Here is an 18,354-nt window from a genome sequence, read left to right as displayed (position 1 = left end):
AATAGGGAGAGAAGTGATGGAACAGGAGGAGGCAGGGACCCAGGGAGGGAAGGAGGCAGAGAAAGAAAGGATGAACATCGCAGGCCATGAGGGAATGGAAAGGCAGTGTGGTTTTAAAACAATGCAGAGAAAGGAAGTGAACACTTGACATCCTAGTTGATGGAGAATAGTGAGACAGGAGTAATGGTTTGGTGTATGTTGCAAAATCTTGGGAAATAAGGAATGAGGCCAGATGAGAACATAGCTCAGTGGACCCTGAAAGCTGAAAAGGCATATAATCAAATAGCCAGCAAAAGAACTGTTGAGGAAAACTTTAAAAAAGTACTGACGTGGGACATCAGGATGAGAGATTGACTATTTTTTGAGAAGGATCACTGGACTATGTAGAGGTAGAAAGACTAACTTTTCAGTCATCTTGACTACATTGAAAGTCCCAGGCCAAAGTCAACTACTCAGTGAGTTCCTGTCTTAAATAAGCCAAACTCAACCAAACCAAAGCAAACCAAACAAAATGGGGGATAGCAGGATAAGAAGAAGGATCACTCTCAGCAGCAGAGCTGCAGTAGCAAGCTACCCTCCAATTTAATTTAGTTGCATTATCTTTATTTCTCACCCATAGTGTGATATAGCAAACTCTCTCCAGTCCAAAGAGTGATGGTGCTTCCGGCTCAGAAAGAGAGGGAGGTGAAACACTTCATCCTTCCAGGAAGTTCATTAAGAGTTCAAAAGGAAGGCTTGGTAAGCCTCAGGAAGGAAATAGCTCCAAAGGTCCTGGCAATCCCTGAAATGGGTCAGATATTTTAAGACCCTCCTTCTCCAAGATTCTATAAGCAACAGGACTGTTGAGGGGACTCAGATGAGCCAAGCTGCCTGACATAGGCAGAGACCAGCAGAAATACCTAGAAGAGATTCTCTCTTGGCTTGGCTACAAGCCATGTAGCAAGTTCCAAGGTCCCAGCTTTTGTAAGCTGTTGTCTAGGCTGGAGCAGAGTTTCAGTGGTGTTGCTGCTTCTGAGTCAACACCAATTGTGTAAGCACCCCTACCTCACTCATATTCCCCAAAGTAACCCAAATAAACTCAGTGGTTCACCTCATTGGGACTTTTGGTAGTGTCCTTATTTGGTCTGTGGTTAATTTTTTATGTAGGGTAAGTAGGTGTTCAGCTCTTCCTATGAAAGAAATCCAGATCTATAGTAGCAGGTGGAGGAAGAAGAGAAACTTTGCCTAGTGAATCAGTTACTCGGGCAGATGGAGGCATCAGTTGCAACTATATCCAAGCACAGTTCATGGCCTTCTTAAGCTGCTTTCATGGGAAAGATCTGAGAACTACAAATGGTCTTCTGTAACATACCAACTGTAATACATTACTTCCGTTCACAGTTTATGACCCACAGGTCATCTAACATCCATGCAAATAGCTCAATGTTTAAGTAGTTCATCAGAGAAAACTGAATATTTACCAAGAACACTGTTTATTACATGAGATGTAGCAAAGATCTGGAATTTTCACTGATTTATTTATTTGAAAAGAGCACACTGAGCAACAAATATGAAGAGGGGCACACAATTTAAACAGCAAACAATACACATCTCGTACTCAATGCATTTCGAGGCCTAGTGAGATATTCACCAAAGAGCCTAGGACTAAGCATTCCTAGGAAAAGGGAGTGAATGTTGGGATAAAATGGGAGAGCAGTTCCTGCATATTTGTGTGAGCAACCCTTCATTCTTCTACCCTACCAATGAGCCCTAAGGTGTGCCTCTGGCCCCTTTCTCTTCCTCATGCCTGCTTCTCTCTGGACCTCTATTTCCCTTCTCTTTTCTGAAAGGTTTCAGCTGCTCTGTCTTCCAGTTTTTGTCTGCTGTGGTCATGCCTTACCTGGAGTCCCAGAGATTTTGTATCTAAATGACGGCCATTTCTCACTGTCTTAAGGCACAGATGGCTATAACAGCTCTTTCCAATGTTTTAGGGGACGTGGCCCAAGACTCCTGACTAAAACTTACTAAAATCTACTTTTACACTATTGTTCTGTGTCCCAGTTTCCTTTCTAACGCTGTGATAAAATACCCTGACAAGAATCAAGCTAAGGGCCAGCGGGTTTATTTTAGCTAACAATTCCTGGGTAGCTAAAATAATTCTTCTCTATCTTTGCCTGGATATCAAGGAATCAGGAACTTGAAACACTTAGTAGCATCAAATTCACAGTCAAGAACGGAGGAAAAATGAATGTATATATGCCTACAATTTGTGTGTGTATACACATATACATACATACATACATACATACATACATACATACATGCGTGTATGTGTGTGCGTGTGTGTGTGTGTGTGTGTGTGTGTGTGTGTGTGTGTGTGTACATACATTCAGGCCCTAAAACCAGAAAATGGTGGCCCTCACTTTAAGGCTGGGTCTTCACACATCACACAATCAAGACAGTTATGCTAGCTCAGTCTGGAAAATTCATTATTGAGAATCTCTTTCCAGATATGTCAATATGACAACTAAAACTAGCCATCACACATGAGAATGGATTTTGTTCCCAGGAGACTGAGCCTTTCAGGAAGTGAAGGCTGAAGAGACTCTTACTGAGGCACCTAATCCCACTTTACAGTTGTTCTTAGAAACGGATTACAACAGAGAAATTACGACCTAGGGAGAGAGGTTGTCAGACTCACACTCACGGCTGGGCAGTAGAAAAGACAGAAGAGGATGGCTCTTTTCAAGCCAAAGAGAGGCAGTCACAAGGAAATCCAACCATGCTGGACCCTGATTGTACATAAATCTGCCCTTCAGAACAGGAAAAAATAAACTAATTTTCTCCTGTGTAAGTCAGTCTATGACACTGGTGTCATATCTGTTTCTAGTTTATAGGTTGTTCCTCTGTCCTGTATCAATGTACTAACTTCATGGTAAAATGCCCAAATCTGCTTAGTTTTTCAGTCTACCACTAAGAATCTTGATTAATAGTACAAATTAGATATTCTTGTGTATTTTTAATTATCTTATAAACAGTATCTCCCCTATTGCTCCCCAAGGACTGATAACATACATACACATGAATCATTATGAATCAAAAGTATAATTCACAGGATGCTTTCTGTCTTTTGAACTCACGTTAATTCCATGAGGCATGAGGCATCATTTTGTGATTAACTGAATTCCAAATTCAACAGATTTTGTTTATTTCCCTAAAATACATACACCATTCCCACTTCTATTATTATGTCAATCACATACTATTCATGCTTATTCTACTAGATGGCATGGGATGTGTTACTTTTGTCCCCCAGAGTTTGACACTCAAACAAGTGTTTTTGTAAAGAGTCTACCATGCAAAAGAGAGGACAGTGGAAAGAATAAGTGGTGGATCCACAGAGGAAGGGAAGTAGGAGGGGAGAAAATCATGGCCAAGGACAGGACCTTGTTCAATGGTAAGATATCCGTGTTGTTAATTATGATATATGGCTCTTTAGAGACTTATACACAAAAATGGGATGATTTCCAAATCAGAACGGAGGTACAAGTAGAGTATGTATGAGAAAATGGCACAGAAAGCTAATAGCCAGACACTCTGAAAAGGTCAATGCAGAGAACCCTGAAAGCAATAAAGTCACTGACTGGTCCAGTCGACCAATAACCCTAGTTACTGAATTGCTAGAGAATTACAGCATTTGTCCAACATGGGAGCCACTGGAGGCTTTAGAAATGCAGTTTCACCAGAGTGTGTGAAAAACCAAATTATAGAGCTTAAGAGGATTTGTGAACTGGTGGTAAGATACATACACTGGCTGAAAAAGACCCAGCTAAGATTGGTCAGGCTATCATGTGATATTCGATTGAGTCTTGGATGACTCCAAGCCAAGTAAGATTACAACTGAAGTTTTGCTATATTTCAACTTATAGTACAATAAAAATGATTTCTGCTTTTTTCTATGAGACTAAGATGTGATTATTCAATAATATCCAGTTTTCTCATCTCAGAACCACAAAGATAGCATCACATTGATGATCATTATTAATTGTATCATACAGGTGGAACGTTGAGTTAGACTTTTCACTTCTCTGACTCAACAGAGCAGACAGAATTCCTGATACACTAGCAACAGGCTGGCTCTTCTCCAGAATCTTGTGCATGGCCTGTGTGAGTGCTTATGTGAGCAGATAGCATATGTCCTGAGTACAGCAGGTGGTCTTCTGTTTATCAGAAACCAATTTTCTACTCTGTCTCTTTTTATCTTTGTCTTTGGGCCCTTTCATGTTAACAGTAAGAGAATTTGTTACTGCAGTATTCAGAAGCCACTGAAGTATTCCAGGTATAAGCTTGGAGGAGGAAAAAAAAGTAAAGATTATATGCATAAAACTGATTCCTAGGAAAATATTATAGAAAGAGAGAGAGAGAGAGAGAGAGAGAGAGAGAGAGAGAGAGAGAGAGAAAGAAAGAAAGAAATAGCCATGTGCTTTCAGATTTTAAAACTCTGTTTTGGGGCTGGAAAGATCCCTCACCATCAGAAAAGAATATATGAAACAGCAAGCCTGGCCATTAGTTAACATACATAATGCAACATAAGAAGAATGTTAATTATATTCTTCAATTTCCTACTTGCTCTATTTGTTAAGTAAGTTCACAATTCTTACTCTCAAGAATTATTCTTTACCTCATCTGTGTTATTAATACTTGCCTAGATATAGAGTTATGTAATTGATGATATGACTACTGTGGAATAACTTATCAACACATTTCTAATGCATCTAACACTTATCCTGTTGGTAATATGAAAAGGGGTAAGAAGTTAAGCTGCTACCAGAAGCTTTATCCCTATTGGCTAGCTTTTGTGATGCCAGAAGGTATCATGCACATTCATGCTACGAGGAAAGAAAAATAACCAACTGTGAATCCTGTGAACTTCAGTGACCGCCCTTCCAAAGTAGGGCCATTGACTCAAGAAGAGCACAAATATTATAAAAGAACCAACCACTTTTTAAAATGTTTGTTTTATTTAATAACATTTTCCCACTTATTTTACATCCTGACTACAGTTTCTCCTCCTTGCTCTCCTCCTGTCTCCACTGCCCACCTCCCATCTATTCCCCTCCCCATCCACTCCTCCTCTGTCTTCATTCAGAAAAGAGCAGGCCTCCTATGGGCTTGAACAAAGCATGGCACATCAAGTTGAGGCAGGACCCAGCTCCTCCCCCTACATCAAGGCTGGATGAGGTAATTCAGCATGGGGAACAGGTTCTCAAAAGCCTGCTAAATACCAGAGACAGATCCTGATCTCACTGCTATGAGTCTTACAAATAGACCAAGCTATACAACTGTCACACACATGCAGAGGGTCTAGATCAGTCCCATGCAGGCTTCCTAACTGTTGGTCCAGAGTCCATGAGTTCGCAAGGGCTCAGGTCAGCTGTCTCTGTGGATTTCCCTGTCATGACCTTGATTTCCCCTGTCTCCTACAATCCCTTCTCCCTTTCTTCAACTGGACTCTCAGAGCTTGTCCCAGTACTTGCTTTGGATCTCTTCATCTGCTTCCATCAGTTACTGGATAAAAGTTCTCTGATGACAATTAGGGTAGTCACCAATCTGATTACAGGAGAAGGCCAGTTCAGGCACCCTCTCCACTATTGCTAAGGGTCTTAGCTGGGGTCATCCTTGTGGATACCTGGGAATTTCCCTAGCACCATGTTTTTCCCTAACCCTGAGATGGTTTCCCCTATCAAGATGTCTCTTTTATTGCTCTCCTCCTCCATCTGGCCCTCAACCTGACTCCTACTCCCAGCCGGCCCAACCCACTCCCTCAAGTTCCCATCCTTATCTCCCCATCCCCAGTTTACCCAGGAGATCTCTTCTATTTCCCCTTCCCAGGCAAATCCATGTGTCCCTCTTTGGGCCCTTCTTGTTATCTAGCCTCTCTGGAGCTGTGGATTGTAGGTTGAACCAAACAGTTTTTAATTGGATTTAAAACCTGCTCTAGAAAATGGAACTCATGCCTGGTACCATTAAGTTGGTCAAAACTCTAGTGGCTGGCTAGGTCATTGGACCTTAGGGAGAACCTTAGACAATTAGTCCATTCAATGAACATAGTAGCCAACAATCCCTCAAGTTCTTATCTTTATACCCATAAATCAGTGCATATTTCAACTCTCACCAAAGTAGCTACTTATTACAGTAGACAGTAAGTAATACAGAGACCCCACAACTGGTCAACCTTCAGATAATTACAGACTGTGAAGTGTCCAGCTTTAAATGGGACAATTAGATCATAACTCCTGCCCCTGAGAGTCAGGGATAAATGCAAAGGAGGGGGCAGAAAAAAACCCATAAGAGCCCAAGATAATAGAGGACTGCAGCTAAGCAGTATTGGCTGATCATGATGGTGGGGTTGCACACATGCACTTACAGGAGCTGGGACTGTACACACAAGACCTGCAGAAGATCAAGCCAGACCAAGTCCAGCATGGATGAAGGGGTGGGGAACTCATGAAGCAGCATCTGTAGTTGAGAAACTCTTTGCCATACATAGCTGTTGGGGGATTGAGAGTCATTTTTTTTCCAGGGATATAGCTCCTGTGAGGTTACCTACACTCTGGTAGATAGTCCTACATCTGGGAATATACAGACATCACTGAGTAGACTCAGATGGTTTAAAACAAACAAAAAGATCAGAGCACATGAAGTAAAGAGGAAAAAATGTTTGGAGAGGGACAATGGAGGACTTGGAGGGGAAATAAAGGGGATTAAATAGGATCAAAATATATATGCATGTATGAAATTCTCAAACAATAAAAAGACTTAAAAATTTAAAAATAAATATGAATATAAAAATTTAAAGAATATTTAATACATTTTACTAGAAGCATTTATACATTTCAATAATACTAGAATATTCTATTTAGGAAAAAATATTTATTAAATAAATGCTCCATTTATCTTATGCTTAATTAAGAAAATACATAAAAGCAAGTCAAAGTCCAGAAAATTTATCATCTTTTATTTATTCATTTATCTGTCTAGCAATGAATAAATTAATAAAAGATGATAAATTTTCTTTCCCTTTACACCTCCCCTGAAGCTTCTCCTCCATATAAATCTGTTGTCAACTATTGTAAGACATTCATTAAACCAGGCAATAATCAGTGGCAAAAGTTATCTTTGAATCTGACTTTTTCTTTTACTCTTTATGAATGTCACTGCTGTATTCCTTGAACCTTGCATCTACACACGGACCCCTGGATAAGCATTGCCTCAACGTATCCCTATCCCATGTTCAGTGAAATGCTCCTGTGTGTTCTCCATGGCATACTCACTACTGATATCATACATGGGGTTATTCATTCCCATGACTTTGCATGGAAATTTGACAAAATATCTATAGAATCTTATTTTAGTCACATATATCTGGGGGGTGGGGGGCAAAGAGCCATTGATTATTGAAATGAGTGAGAAGTGAACAGAATGAAAAGCCTGACTGGAAGCACAGCTAAGGAATGAGAATTTTCCTGGAGTATAAGCATAGAGGGAATACTGAGGCACACTTTCAGCTAAATACTTCCTGCAAAGCACTGTCAAACAACTGCAGAGCTCAAGGACCTGCATTCTCTCTTGTATCATCAGGCCATCAAATCTGTCTCTTCCTAAAATTGATTCACTCACCTCTAGAAGTGAGCTGGGAAGGCTACAGAGACTGAGCCAGACAGCTGACTTGAAGCCTTTATGAGTTAGCCTTGTCATTGGCCAGCAGAGCAAGGTGCAATGCTCCACTGTCCTTCAAGGACTTATCTACACAATAACCAACATTGACCACATAACAGAGACTGTACAAGTCCCTTGAGAAAAGAGCAAGGGCTGTAATGAGCTTAGGAATGAAATCCATTGATAGCATTATGCTTTAAACATGGGTGACTTCATCTGATTACACAAATTGCCTGCGTGTTTTGTGAATGTATAACGTGAGGAGAAATGGCTTGTCTGCTCAATATGACTGTTAAATATGAATAAGAATAGAATCTTTTATGAAATAAATATGGGCACACTGATTTGTTACTGAGAGTTCAATTAAAATGTGTTCCTTCAATATACTTGAATGCCTCTTAAATTGTATTTTTAAAATTCAAAGCAGCTGTTTACTTATTACTACTTTTTAAAATTCATTTTTTTAGACTGGGTATTTAAATTTTCCATTAAAGGAAAAAGTGTGAACATTTAATTTAGATGTACTTGACATAAACAGAGTGCTAATTAGTGGGACCACTCCAGGGTAAATCTTCTGATTTTATGAATAAACATTATAGGTTGTTCTTCAATCCCAAAAGATATTCACCTCCACAAATGCCGAGGACCAAAGGTAACTTAAATGTGTGAACAACTTGAACACATTTGGAAAATATGAAACTAACTCATTTATCTTCAGGCATGTCAATTTAGCTAGGCAGAGTACAAAGGAATTTCACACTCTGTGTTACTACTGAGACCAACCAGGTAACAAGTCAAGAAGGAAGAGGCTGCTACAGGGTTTATGCTCCCTCTATGCTGAATAAACATCAAATAAAAACAACAGAAAGTTAAAGAAATAAACACATTCTTAGGTAGTAAAATTCCAAGAGGAAATTTACTCATATTTTCTCTTTCACTTATACGCGTGTGTGTTTATGTGCTGAATATATAAATAGATGCATCTTATATAAGTATACTATATATATATTTGTACAATATCTTAATTCTAATTGTGTGGTATTTAAAACTGACAACTCATATAAAACAGAACAAAACAAAACAAAAAACAAAAACAAAAACAAACCCATTAACCTAAGCATATTTTGGTCACTGCAGACCTCATGTAATGAATCCTCTGAAAGATACTGAAGGTGACTTATTTATTTTTAATTAACTGATTTGTTATTATGGAATGACTTAAGTCAATTAGCAAGTCTTTGACATGTTATTTTCCCAAACAAAATCATGAGGCATCGAATAAAGCAATGCACAGTAGTGGCCCCAGCCCTCCAACTACTAAGGGCTTTTCCTATTGTAGGTTACAGATTTTTGACTCATGGAAGAATGTGCTGTGCATTATATTGCTGGCTTTATCAGAGACTACTATTTGTGTTCATTCAAAGGCATTAGTGGAATTTAATGTTTTTTTCAAAGCAATTTATCACTCCCACAGTAAGTATTCAAATGGAGGTTTTATGTGGGATTTTCTACACACTGCAATCTTTATAGAGAATCAAACACATCTATAGCCACTTTTGTAAGTTCATCCACTTAAGTTTCTACAAAGAGCTTCGGACCTTTGAAAATAACTACAAATCAATATTCATTACAGGGAAGAAGGCTTGTTTAAGTATTGAGATCAGAGTAAAGGCAGACTCACCATCATCATACTGGCCCCAGCTGACTGCCAAGAGTGAGGTAATGATGATCCCATGGGGTAAACACCTCCATAGAGCAAGCTGCAGTAACATCTTCTGTCAAATTTCACTCAAGGCTGATCTGAAATAACAGGAAGCAGGAAAACACATTTGACAAGTTCATTATCAGCAATAGGAAAACAAAACTGCCAGCGCACAGAGAAGCCTTAATGACTTCATAGTTAATTACCTGTATCACACCATCCATTATCAAGTAACACTCATGGCTAACACACTGGAACCCTGCAAAGACATGAATTTGCATGGAAGTACCCTCTTATTTGATTGGCAAGCAAGATGGCCCGAAAGTCAGCACACTTATAGCATTAAAAGCATGATATCTTGAAATCTGAGGGAAGGGCTAAATGAAAACCTAATCAGTCTACCTTAGTAAATATGTGGTTTTCACAGTGTAATTCAACAATATAATATACTTTTCTCTAAGAAAGCTTATCGATTGTTCATTTTCCACCTGAGAATTTTAATGAAAATGAACCATAAGGAATTATGTAGCAAAAACAACATCATGAAAATGGTAATTCCTTTCTGATACAGTAATTGGAGACTGTTTTAAATATGCCAAGACAAACTTAGAAAAAGCCAGTAATTTTTATTTCATTGTCTTTCTAAGAATTTAGGAGCATTTTAATTCCTATGTTTTAGTTTCCAGTGCCCCAGCAAGTTTGAAGGAAAAAGAATGATGTATTGAGAAATCAGTAGTTAGTTAATACACCAAAAATATTTTTAAAGGAATGATGTACTGAATTTCCTTATAAATTAAGAAAATTATCTACACCAAATTTCATAGACTGAAACATTATAGTTTGTGGCCAAGTGGAAATCTGAACTCAGCTTCTTGGATTCACAGGTTTCAGACTGAAATGTTACCAAGGAAAGGAAACAAAGGGGCTCAGTGAGTCAGGTCCTAAGGACAATCAGACTGGGGAGGCTGTGGTTAACTAGAGGCAGGGGCAGTCTTGCCTAAAGAGACCAGCTAATGCTCAGCCTCTCCAGAAGGCTATTGTGTGAGGATATACACCAGGCCCAAGATCTCCTGTGATCGCACAGATTTGGGATGGCTTCTTAATCCACTGACATTATTAAATGCTTTGACAGATCAGATGAGGTATGAGGCATGAGATCCTGCAATATGCACAGCCCCTAGGATTCTCTTCACCAGAACAGCTTAGATAGGCCTAAGCAGAGGCACACAATTTTATGCTATTTTATAGTGTCCATATTTCATTGACATGTGTCTTATGGTATTGATTTTTACCATACTGTATCACAAAGAGCTTATTGAAATATGTTAAAGAGACATCAAAGTGCTGTTGGGATGTTCTGTATGTTAAATGTGTTGCTCTGATTGGTTAAAATAAATAAAGTGCTGATTGGCCAGTAGCCAGGTAGGAAGGATAGGGTAGACAGGACAAGCAGAAGAGGATTCTGGGAAGTGAAGGCTGGAGCTGGCAGGGCAGGGAGACACCTCCCCTGCCATAGCAAGAAAGATGTAAGGTACTGGTAAGCCACGAGCCCACGTGGCAAAGTATAGATTAATAGAAATGGGCTAGATATAAGAGTAAGAGCTAGAAAATGATAGGCCTGAGCTAGTGGCCAAGCAGTTTAAATAATATAAATGTCTGTGTGTTTATTTTATAAGTGGGCTACTGGACTACTGGGGCTTAGTGGGACCTGGAGAGAAGCTCTCCAACTACAAATGGCATCCGATGTGGGGCACGAGTTTCCACCTAATACCTGAGAAAAAAGATTCTAAAACCGAACTAAAAACATATTCCTAGTTGTCTCTCTCAAGTTAGCTGCAGCCCGCCTGTTTGAGCTACTATGGCGTGTTCCTGGCATGTGAGTCTGACCTGCAGTGTGGTGGGAATGAGGAGTCTACAGGTGGCACTTTACTCTGCTGCATGGTGGATTTAGCCCTTGCTAGTTAAAAAAAAAAAAAAAAAAAAAAAAAAAGGTTTCTGGGCTATGCTCTGCTACATCTGCTTCTGATAGTTGATGGTACACTTGACTCCAGACCCAGAGCTGGCGGTCCACTGTACCACTGCCACTTTGGGAAGCTGAGGTGGGCGGAGCCAACAGCCACAGCTTGTTTCAGTCTTAAAAAGATGGATATTACACAGAGAACCTGGTTTATGTTACCTTTGGGATCTTTAACTACAGAAAAAGATTTGATTGTAAAAGCTGTTGAGTTAAACAAATATATAAATTTTAAAGGTACCTTAACTTCAAAATTTGGATATAAGGATATGTTGCTTTGGAAAAGAGTCTCTGCTTTTGTTTCCACAGAAAGTCAGAGGCTGTGGGCTTGTTCCAGATTAAGATACATCAGGATTGATCAGCCAAGACCACCTGAAAGGTCTCTGATGACACCATGGCCCAGATGATCCAACATCCAGAATGGTTTCAAGGCAACTGGATCAGAGGTTTACCCTCATGGACTACTCCATAATCCTAAAATTTTCTTTGTGTCCCCATAAGATACAGCATCCCCCTCCAGCAGGAAGTAGTAAAAAAAATAAATAAATAAATAAATAAATAAATAAATAAATAAATAAATAAAGAAATAAATAAATAAATAAATAAATAAATAAAACAAGCAAACTCTGCCAAATTTCCCAAAATTATCAAGCTGGCTTTAGATATGGAATTGGCGCACTCCTTCTCTAAACCCAGACATACTGCTTAAAAAAAATGGTTAAGAGATTCTTGTGTCCCAAATCAAAAGAGCCATCTGATGTGGGAGAAAAAAACAAACAAATAATATTTTCATTTAAATCAGGTTGATTATAAATATGATCTCTTTCTAAAAAAAAGGACATATGATATAGATATAATAGGATGAAAGGGTAGATTAATGAACTTACTTCTAAAGAACAACAACTTGTTTAAAATATCTTACATTAGTATAGATTTTAGTCTATTGATACAAACTTAAAGTTAATTTTGTTATACTGTATATAGATTTTTATTCTTGTTTAAGGTATTATGTTTATGCAACTCATTTAGATTGTAATGGATAATTAAAAATACAGATCAATTAGTCTTCTATGACAGTCAAACTTATAGTCATGTTAGGTTTTCTAGGTATACACAGAGATATTTCAGATAGACAGGTAATCTTCAAACACTTCGAAGGTCTACAGAATATGACATTTAAAATATTTTTAAAATTTAGACTTTCTGGACAGTGAGACATGTCTGCTTCTGACAACACCGATTTACTTCAGAGAGGAGGATGGGCACTGAAGACACTTCATATGGAGTTTATCTTCACCTTGGCAAAAATAGCCACTTGGGCAAGAAACTGTTCTTGCCTGGACTGCTTGATCAACTGGACATGCAGGACCCATAGAAAGGTGACCACTACACTTAGCTTGAAAAAATGGTCCTTCAGGTTCCTGCTTTGCAGAAGAAACTGCCAGACATTCTACAGGACACTGAAAAAAGCACTCCAACTACATCAAAGTGTTCTGGTAATTTGGGGAATGCTACACTAGGTCAGAGACATTTTTCTTATTTTTGTTTTCCATAAGAGGGAATAGGAGCTTCACTTTACATGGACTATTTATATATTTCTTGGCTGTGCTATAGAGGAATGAGATAAAAGAATATGAATTTTATTTTAATCCGAGTTCATCAACCAGTTACATGGCTTTGAAGAAATTAAATAGAAGATGCCGCTTTCACTAAAATCAAATGGCAATAACACACTGCCTATCTAATTGTTCTAAGCACTGAACCATTAGGCAAAAAAAAAAAAAAAAAATGCATGCTCAGGACAGTGACTCACTTGGCATGAGAACCATCATGTCAGCTATGAATCTCTGCCACTGGGCCTCTGGGCTTGTGTGTCCTGGTGTGGCTCATGCGTTTCTTCCATATATCATTAGAAATACATTGTTGCTATCTTCCTCACCCCCTGAAAGTGCGAGGGGCTCAGGACACATCTTTGCTACAAACCCCAACTTGCAGGATGGTACAGGAATGAGACATCCATGGAGTTTGAACAGGAGTCTATCTCTATAGTCATTCCATCACAAAGAAGTTTTGGGTAATTTCCCAGAGGAAAAACCAACAACAAACAAACAAAGAAAACACCAAAATGTCTTAGGCTTCAAGGAAGTCACAGACCTAGAGGAGAACTCTTTCACACTCTGGAACCATTCCTCCCTTTCTTGGTATTCTAGAGATTTCTTGTGATGTTGGAAGATAATGGTGCTAACATGTCTTTTTCAAACATGGCAACATTCCAAAGTAAACAAGCAAAAATGATGTTAATAACAAAATCTAAAAACAGGGCTGGGGATGACCACCACAGCTGAGTACTGACATAGCATAGGCAATATCCTGGGTTCCATCTCCAGGACTGAAAAGCTTTAAGGGAATAAACAAAAGCTGAAAACTAATGAATGAGGGAGAAGATACTGCAACCATATCCATAAGAAACAATGGAAGTAAAAGTAGCATCTTGCCCAGGCCAGAAAGACACAGTTGTTGCCTTCCTTTGTGGGTCCCACTTCTGCCCATGTGACTTCTCTGTTCCTTGGTTAACTCTGAGTTTGTTGCTCTTCAAGATGATGTTCTATTGTTTTATGTCTCACTCATACCAATTTAGTTTCACTTAAAAGCTTTCAAGATGAAAACGCCCTTACAGGTCATCACTTTAAAATCATCCCAGCCTCTTGTCCTGTTGTACTTCCAGAAATAGCCCCTTTTGACATGTGACCTTCTATGGGCTTATGACAGGGTCTCTTACACTTCAGAAAACATCACACTAAATCATGCATACTTGACAGAGAAGATAGACTGCCATCAGCCTGGAAATGCCTGGTTGTTTCTGAATAGAGAAAATGCAACACCTCTGTGCTTTCATGATTGCCTTCTTTGCTTTCTGCTTGCTTTAATTCCAATCCACCTGGAACAACTTCAATGTGTTGCATCCACCAACCTTTAAGAAGGCTACAACCTTCCCTACAAAGCTGACACCCTACAGATGGAGAAAATCTGACTCTATATAGCAACATAGCGAGAATGCCCCTTTAAAGGAAGTCTGTGATTCAAGAACTAGAGGGCACTGTTTGTACCTAAAGCCATGTTGTGCCAACCAGAGGAACTGTGTCCAGCCATGGAATCTAGCATGACACAAGCTGAAACAGATCAGGTGTTTTAGGTCAAGACTACTTCTTCAGTAGCTTTGAGGTTTTTGGAATTGCAGAAAATAACCTTCTAGAGGTAAAAACCCAGTACCCTGCTAAAGAAGTAGAACACATTTTAGTAATCACATTCAAGGGCAGGCCTGTGCCTCTAGCAAACTTGGGGGCCAGATCATCTAGGTACAATTCTTCTTAGCACATCACTGTTCAGATATTTCTATGCCTGAGAAGTCTAAAGTGTGTCAGAGTTTAAAAGGCATACAGTGAGCTTTGAAGAACTTCAATCTACTTTCTATTAAGGAGGTAATTTAATTAACATGTTCAATCCTCCTGTGTCATTCAACTTACTTTGGTCATCACATTCAAACCCTGTCAAAATACTGGGGATAGAAACTTTCACAATTAGGTTTTCAATCTTACAGATAAGAGGTGGAAGCTTCATGCTTGGTGTTTGATCTTTTCCTGAGGGCCAAAATACCTTAATATAATTATTCTCTAGAAGATATATCAGTTTTAGATTTTACATCAATTGTGTCCCCTAAATAATAATAATAATATTAAGTATTTGCATTATTCTACCAATCTGTATTCTCAAAATTCATTCACCCAGCAAGAACTTACAGAGGGGACACTGGATAACCACTTGTTCTTCTAGCAGGTAGAAAATATCAATAATGAAAATGCAATAATTTTCAAGGATTATTATATGTGGATAGCACATATTAGCCAAATGAATATAAAACTCCATAGACATCATTATAAACAATGTTTAAAAGGGCACACATGTCATAAAATGAAAGAGCAAGCATTGTTGAAAAAAATACAGCATTGCATTACCCTTCATTATCAATTAACAAATTAAATTAGGCTGCACATAACATCAAGAATTGAAGGAGAACCATGTATAAAGCCTAAGTTTCCTAAGGGCCTGTCTGCAAGCCCTCTACAAAGTGTCTACAGTTCAAGTGCAGTCTGTTCATGTCTTAGAGCAAGAAAAAGGGTCTCTTTACCTTTTACTGTTTGAGTACAAATCAAAGACGCCCCCTTCAGCATTTAACCCATGCTCTCATCAAGGGCAAGAGCAGTGGAGATAGACACCAGCTGGATCCTAGAAATACATTTTGGAAAACGTGAACTGTTCTTTAAGCCATTGCTTCTCACCACTAGGAAAGGGACCCCTGCTTTTCTTGTGACACCAAATCTGGAGTGCACCATCAGTAAAGTGATAGGCCATCCCACATCTGCCCTCAAGAGGAATCAGGGGAGCCCACAGCATAGTGGAAGCCGGACCTTCAGTGGTTTACCAGCCTAATGCCCAAGACTTCTGATCTCTGACCCAGCCTTAGAAAGAGCAACACAGAAAGACCACATTGCTGTTCTATGTTCCCAGTGAGAAGTGTCTACGACCCACATGCTAGAGTAAAGTAAACCTCCTCTCAATGAGGAGAGGACACAATGAGAACAAAAAGCATTGTAGGATGGCCATGTTTCACCACTGTGAATGTCCTAAACTGACTATCGAGTTCTCTTCTGGTTCAGTTGGGAAACATCATAGTGTCTTCACTGTGCAGGCAAATAGTCCAGTCTTAAGCATTGGTCGTGCTTATCTGCCTGCCTGCCTTTTTTTTTATTATTATTTTTAAAAATTTTATTCACTTCTCAGTACAATACATCCAGACTGCAGTCTCCCTTCCTCCACTCCTCCAAGTCTCTCCCCACCTGCCCTCTCCTCCAGATCCACTTCTCCTCAGTCTTCCTACAGAAAAGAGCAGGCCTCCCAGAATTTTCGACAGAAGACAGCATAAGACACCTTAAGACTAGGCAGAAACCCTCATATCAAGCTGGATGAAGCAACCCAGTAGGAGGAAAAGGGTCCCAAGAACAAGCAAAAGAGTCAGAGACACCCCCTCTCTCACTGTCAGGATTCCCACCCCCCAACACACAAAACCAAGCTAAACAACCGTAACACACGTGCAAAGGACCTAGCGCAGACCCCGCAGGTTCTGTGATTGCCACTTTAGTCTCTGAGCTCCTATGAGCCCTGCTTATTTGATTCTATAAGCCATATTACCTGGAGCTCTCAACTCCTCTGGCTACTACAATCTTTCTTCCTGCTCTTTTGCAGGATTCTCCAAGCTCTGCTTAATGTTCAGCTGTGGATCTCTCCATCTGCTCTCATCAGCTGCTGGAGGAAGCCTCTCTGATGACAATTGGGCTAGACACAGATCTATTATGATATTATGTTTAGGAATATTCCATGCAACCCTTCCTTACTAGATTGCATCACCTTTTCCCTTTCTTGTATAGTTATATGTCAATTCACACTCTATACTGACCTATGCATAACTAGTCTCATAATTTTATGCATTAATACATGTTTTAACATAATCAAATGTATTATAACCATATTACATAACTCTATACAAAAATACATGTAAATGAATTATATTTTATTTATAGTTATATTATAGAAGCTGATATTACCTCAGTTTTTTTCATAAATTTAATTAAAATCCAAGAAGAGAATCTGTCCTGTCTCAGCTAATATGACATAAGAATGAAAAATAGTCTAGCTTTTCACTGGATGCAATGTTGACCAATCCCTAATGTTCATATGCTGGAGATTTCTCAATGAGTGTGGAGGTAGTAGGGGTGCTTGGAGTTCAGTCTAGGGTAAGGATTGATGTCACCAGGACACACCCTCAGGATAAAAAAGCTGTCTTGAAAATGAGTTATTATGCCATGATAGATTGCAACTGATAGTTTTATTTGGTGAAGTTTATGTAACCTAAGAAACACAGATAAACTATAAAAATTCTTCTCTTAGGTCTAGTCAGTTAACAACAACAACAACAAAAAACAATATGTGATTGTATCAAGCCTGAAAACACTAGGGTCCTGGCCTGTTTACCATGAACTTAATGGCTCAACATTCCTATGTTTTATATTGATGTAATAGCTGTAGATGATTTATTTGCATAGTTATTTTCTTATATTGTAAAGTAGTGGGACCTGTGGCATTTAACCACAAATTGCGGCAAAACCATATTCTGTTGTGATTAATAGAATAAAACTAAACAATGTTATTTAGGAATAGTTGAATATGTATCTATTGCAATGAGTCTATTACTTGAAAATTCTGGGCAGAACACTTTGAAACAGAGCTTAGAACATTGAGAAAGGCAGATGAATTACTAATGAGTGAAGAACTGAACAATGGGTCATATGGAGTTTCCAGGCTCCTGTTTGGCTGCCCCCAAAGAGGCAAATCCTATATGATACCCTACCATATTATTAATAAGTAAGTAACCAGGGCTTCTAATTAACAAATAGGAAAATGTAAGATAACGAGCTGCATTTTTTCAAAAGAATTTAGATTTATTTTATTTTATTTATTTATTTATTTTTTTTGTTTTTTGTTTTTTTGTTTTTCGAGACAGGGTTTCTCTGTGTAGCTTTGCGCCTTTCCTGGATCTTGCTCAGTAGACCAAACTGGCCTCCAACACACAGAGATCTGCCTGGCTCTACCTCCCGAGTGCTGGGATTAAAGGCGTGTGCCACCAATGCCTGGCTTTAGATTTATTTTAAATGTATGAGTGCTTTGCCTGCATTTAAGTATGAGCACCATGCATGTGCCTAGTGGTCACAAAAAACCTGAGTGCATTGGCTCTCCTTGAATTGGAGTTATAGAGGATTTTGAGCCACCATGTGGGTTCTAGGAACTGAACCCCAACCATGTACAAGAGCAATAAATATTCCTTACT

At 38.9% G+C, this 18,354-nt stretch overlaps 1 protein-coding gene across 16 annotated transcripts in view; it reads right to left on the bottom strand.

The window, feature by feature from the left end:
- The window catches only part of Pcdh15 (protocadherin related 15), a 1,427,876-nt gene that overhangs the window by 613,440 nt on the left and 796,082 nt on the right, over positions 1 to 18,354 (bottom strand). For all 16 annotated transcript variants that reach the window (XM_036167862.1, XM_036167881.1, XM_036167872.1 and 13 more), the window contains one exon: positions 9,380 to 9,498. In XM_036167862.1, coding sequence (XP_036023755.1) covers positions 9,380 to 9,470 — 91 coding nt within the window. In that variant the 5' untranslated portion in view covers positions 9,471 to 9,498. The remainder of the gene's footprint in view (positions 1 to 9,379; positions 9,499 to 18,354) is intronic.

The sequence above is a fragment of the Onychomys torridus genome, chromosome 18 (genome assembly GCF_903995425.1).
Source record: "Onychomys torridus chromosome 18, mOncTor1.1, whole genome shotgun sequence".
In the NCBI taxonomy this organism is placed as follows: domain Eukaryota; kingdom Metazoa; phylum Chordata; class Mammalia; order Rodentia; family Cricetidae; genus Onychomys; species Onychomys torridus.
The sequence above is the reverse complement of the archived record's forward strand: the minus strand, read 5'-3'. Positions and strand labels throughout refer to the sequence as shown.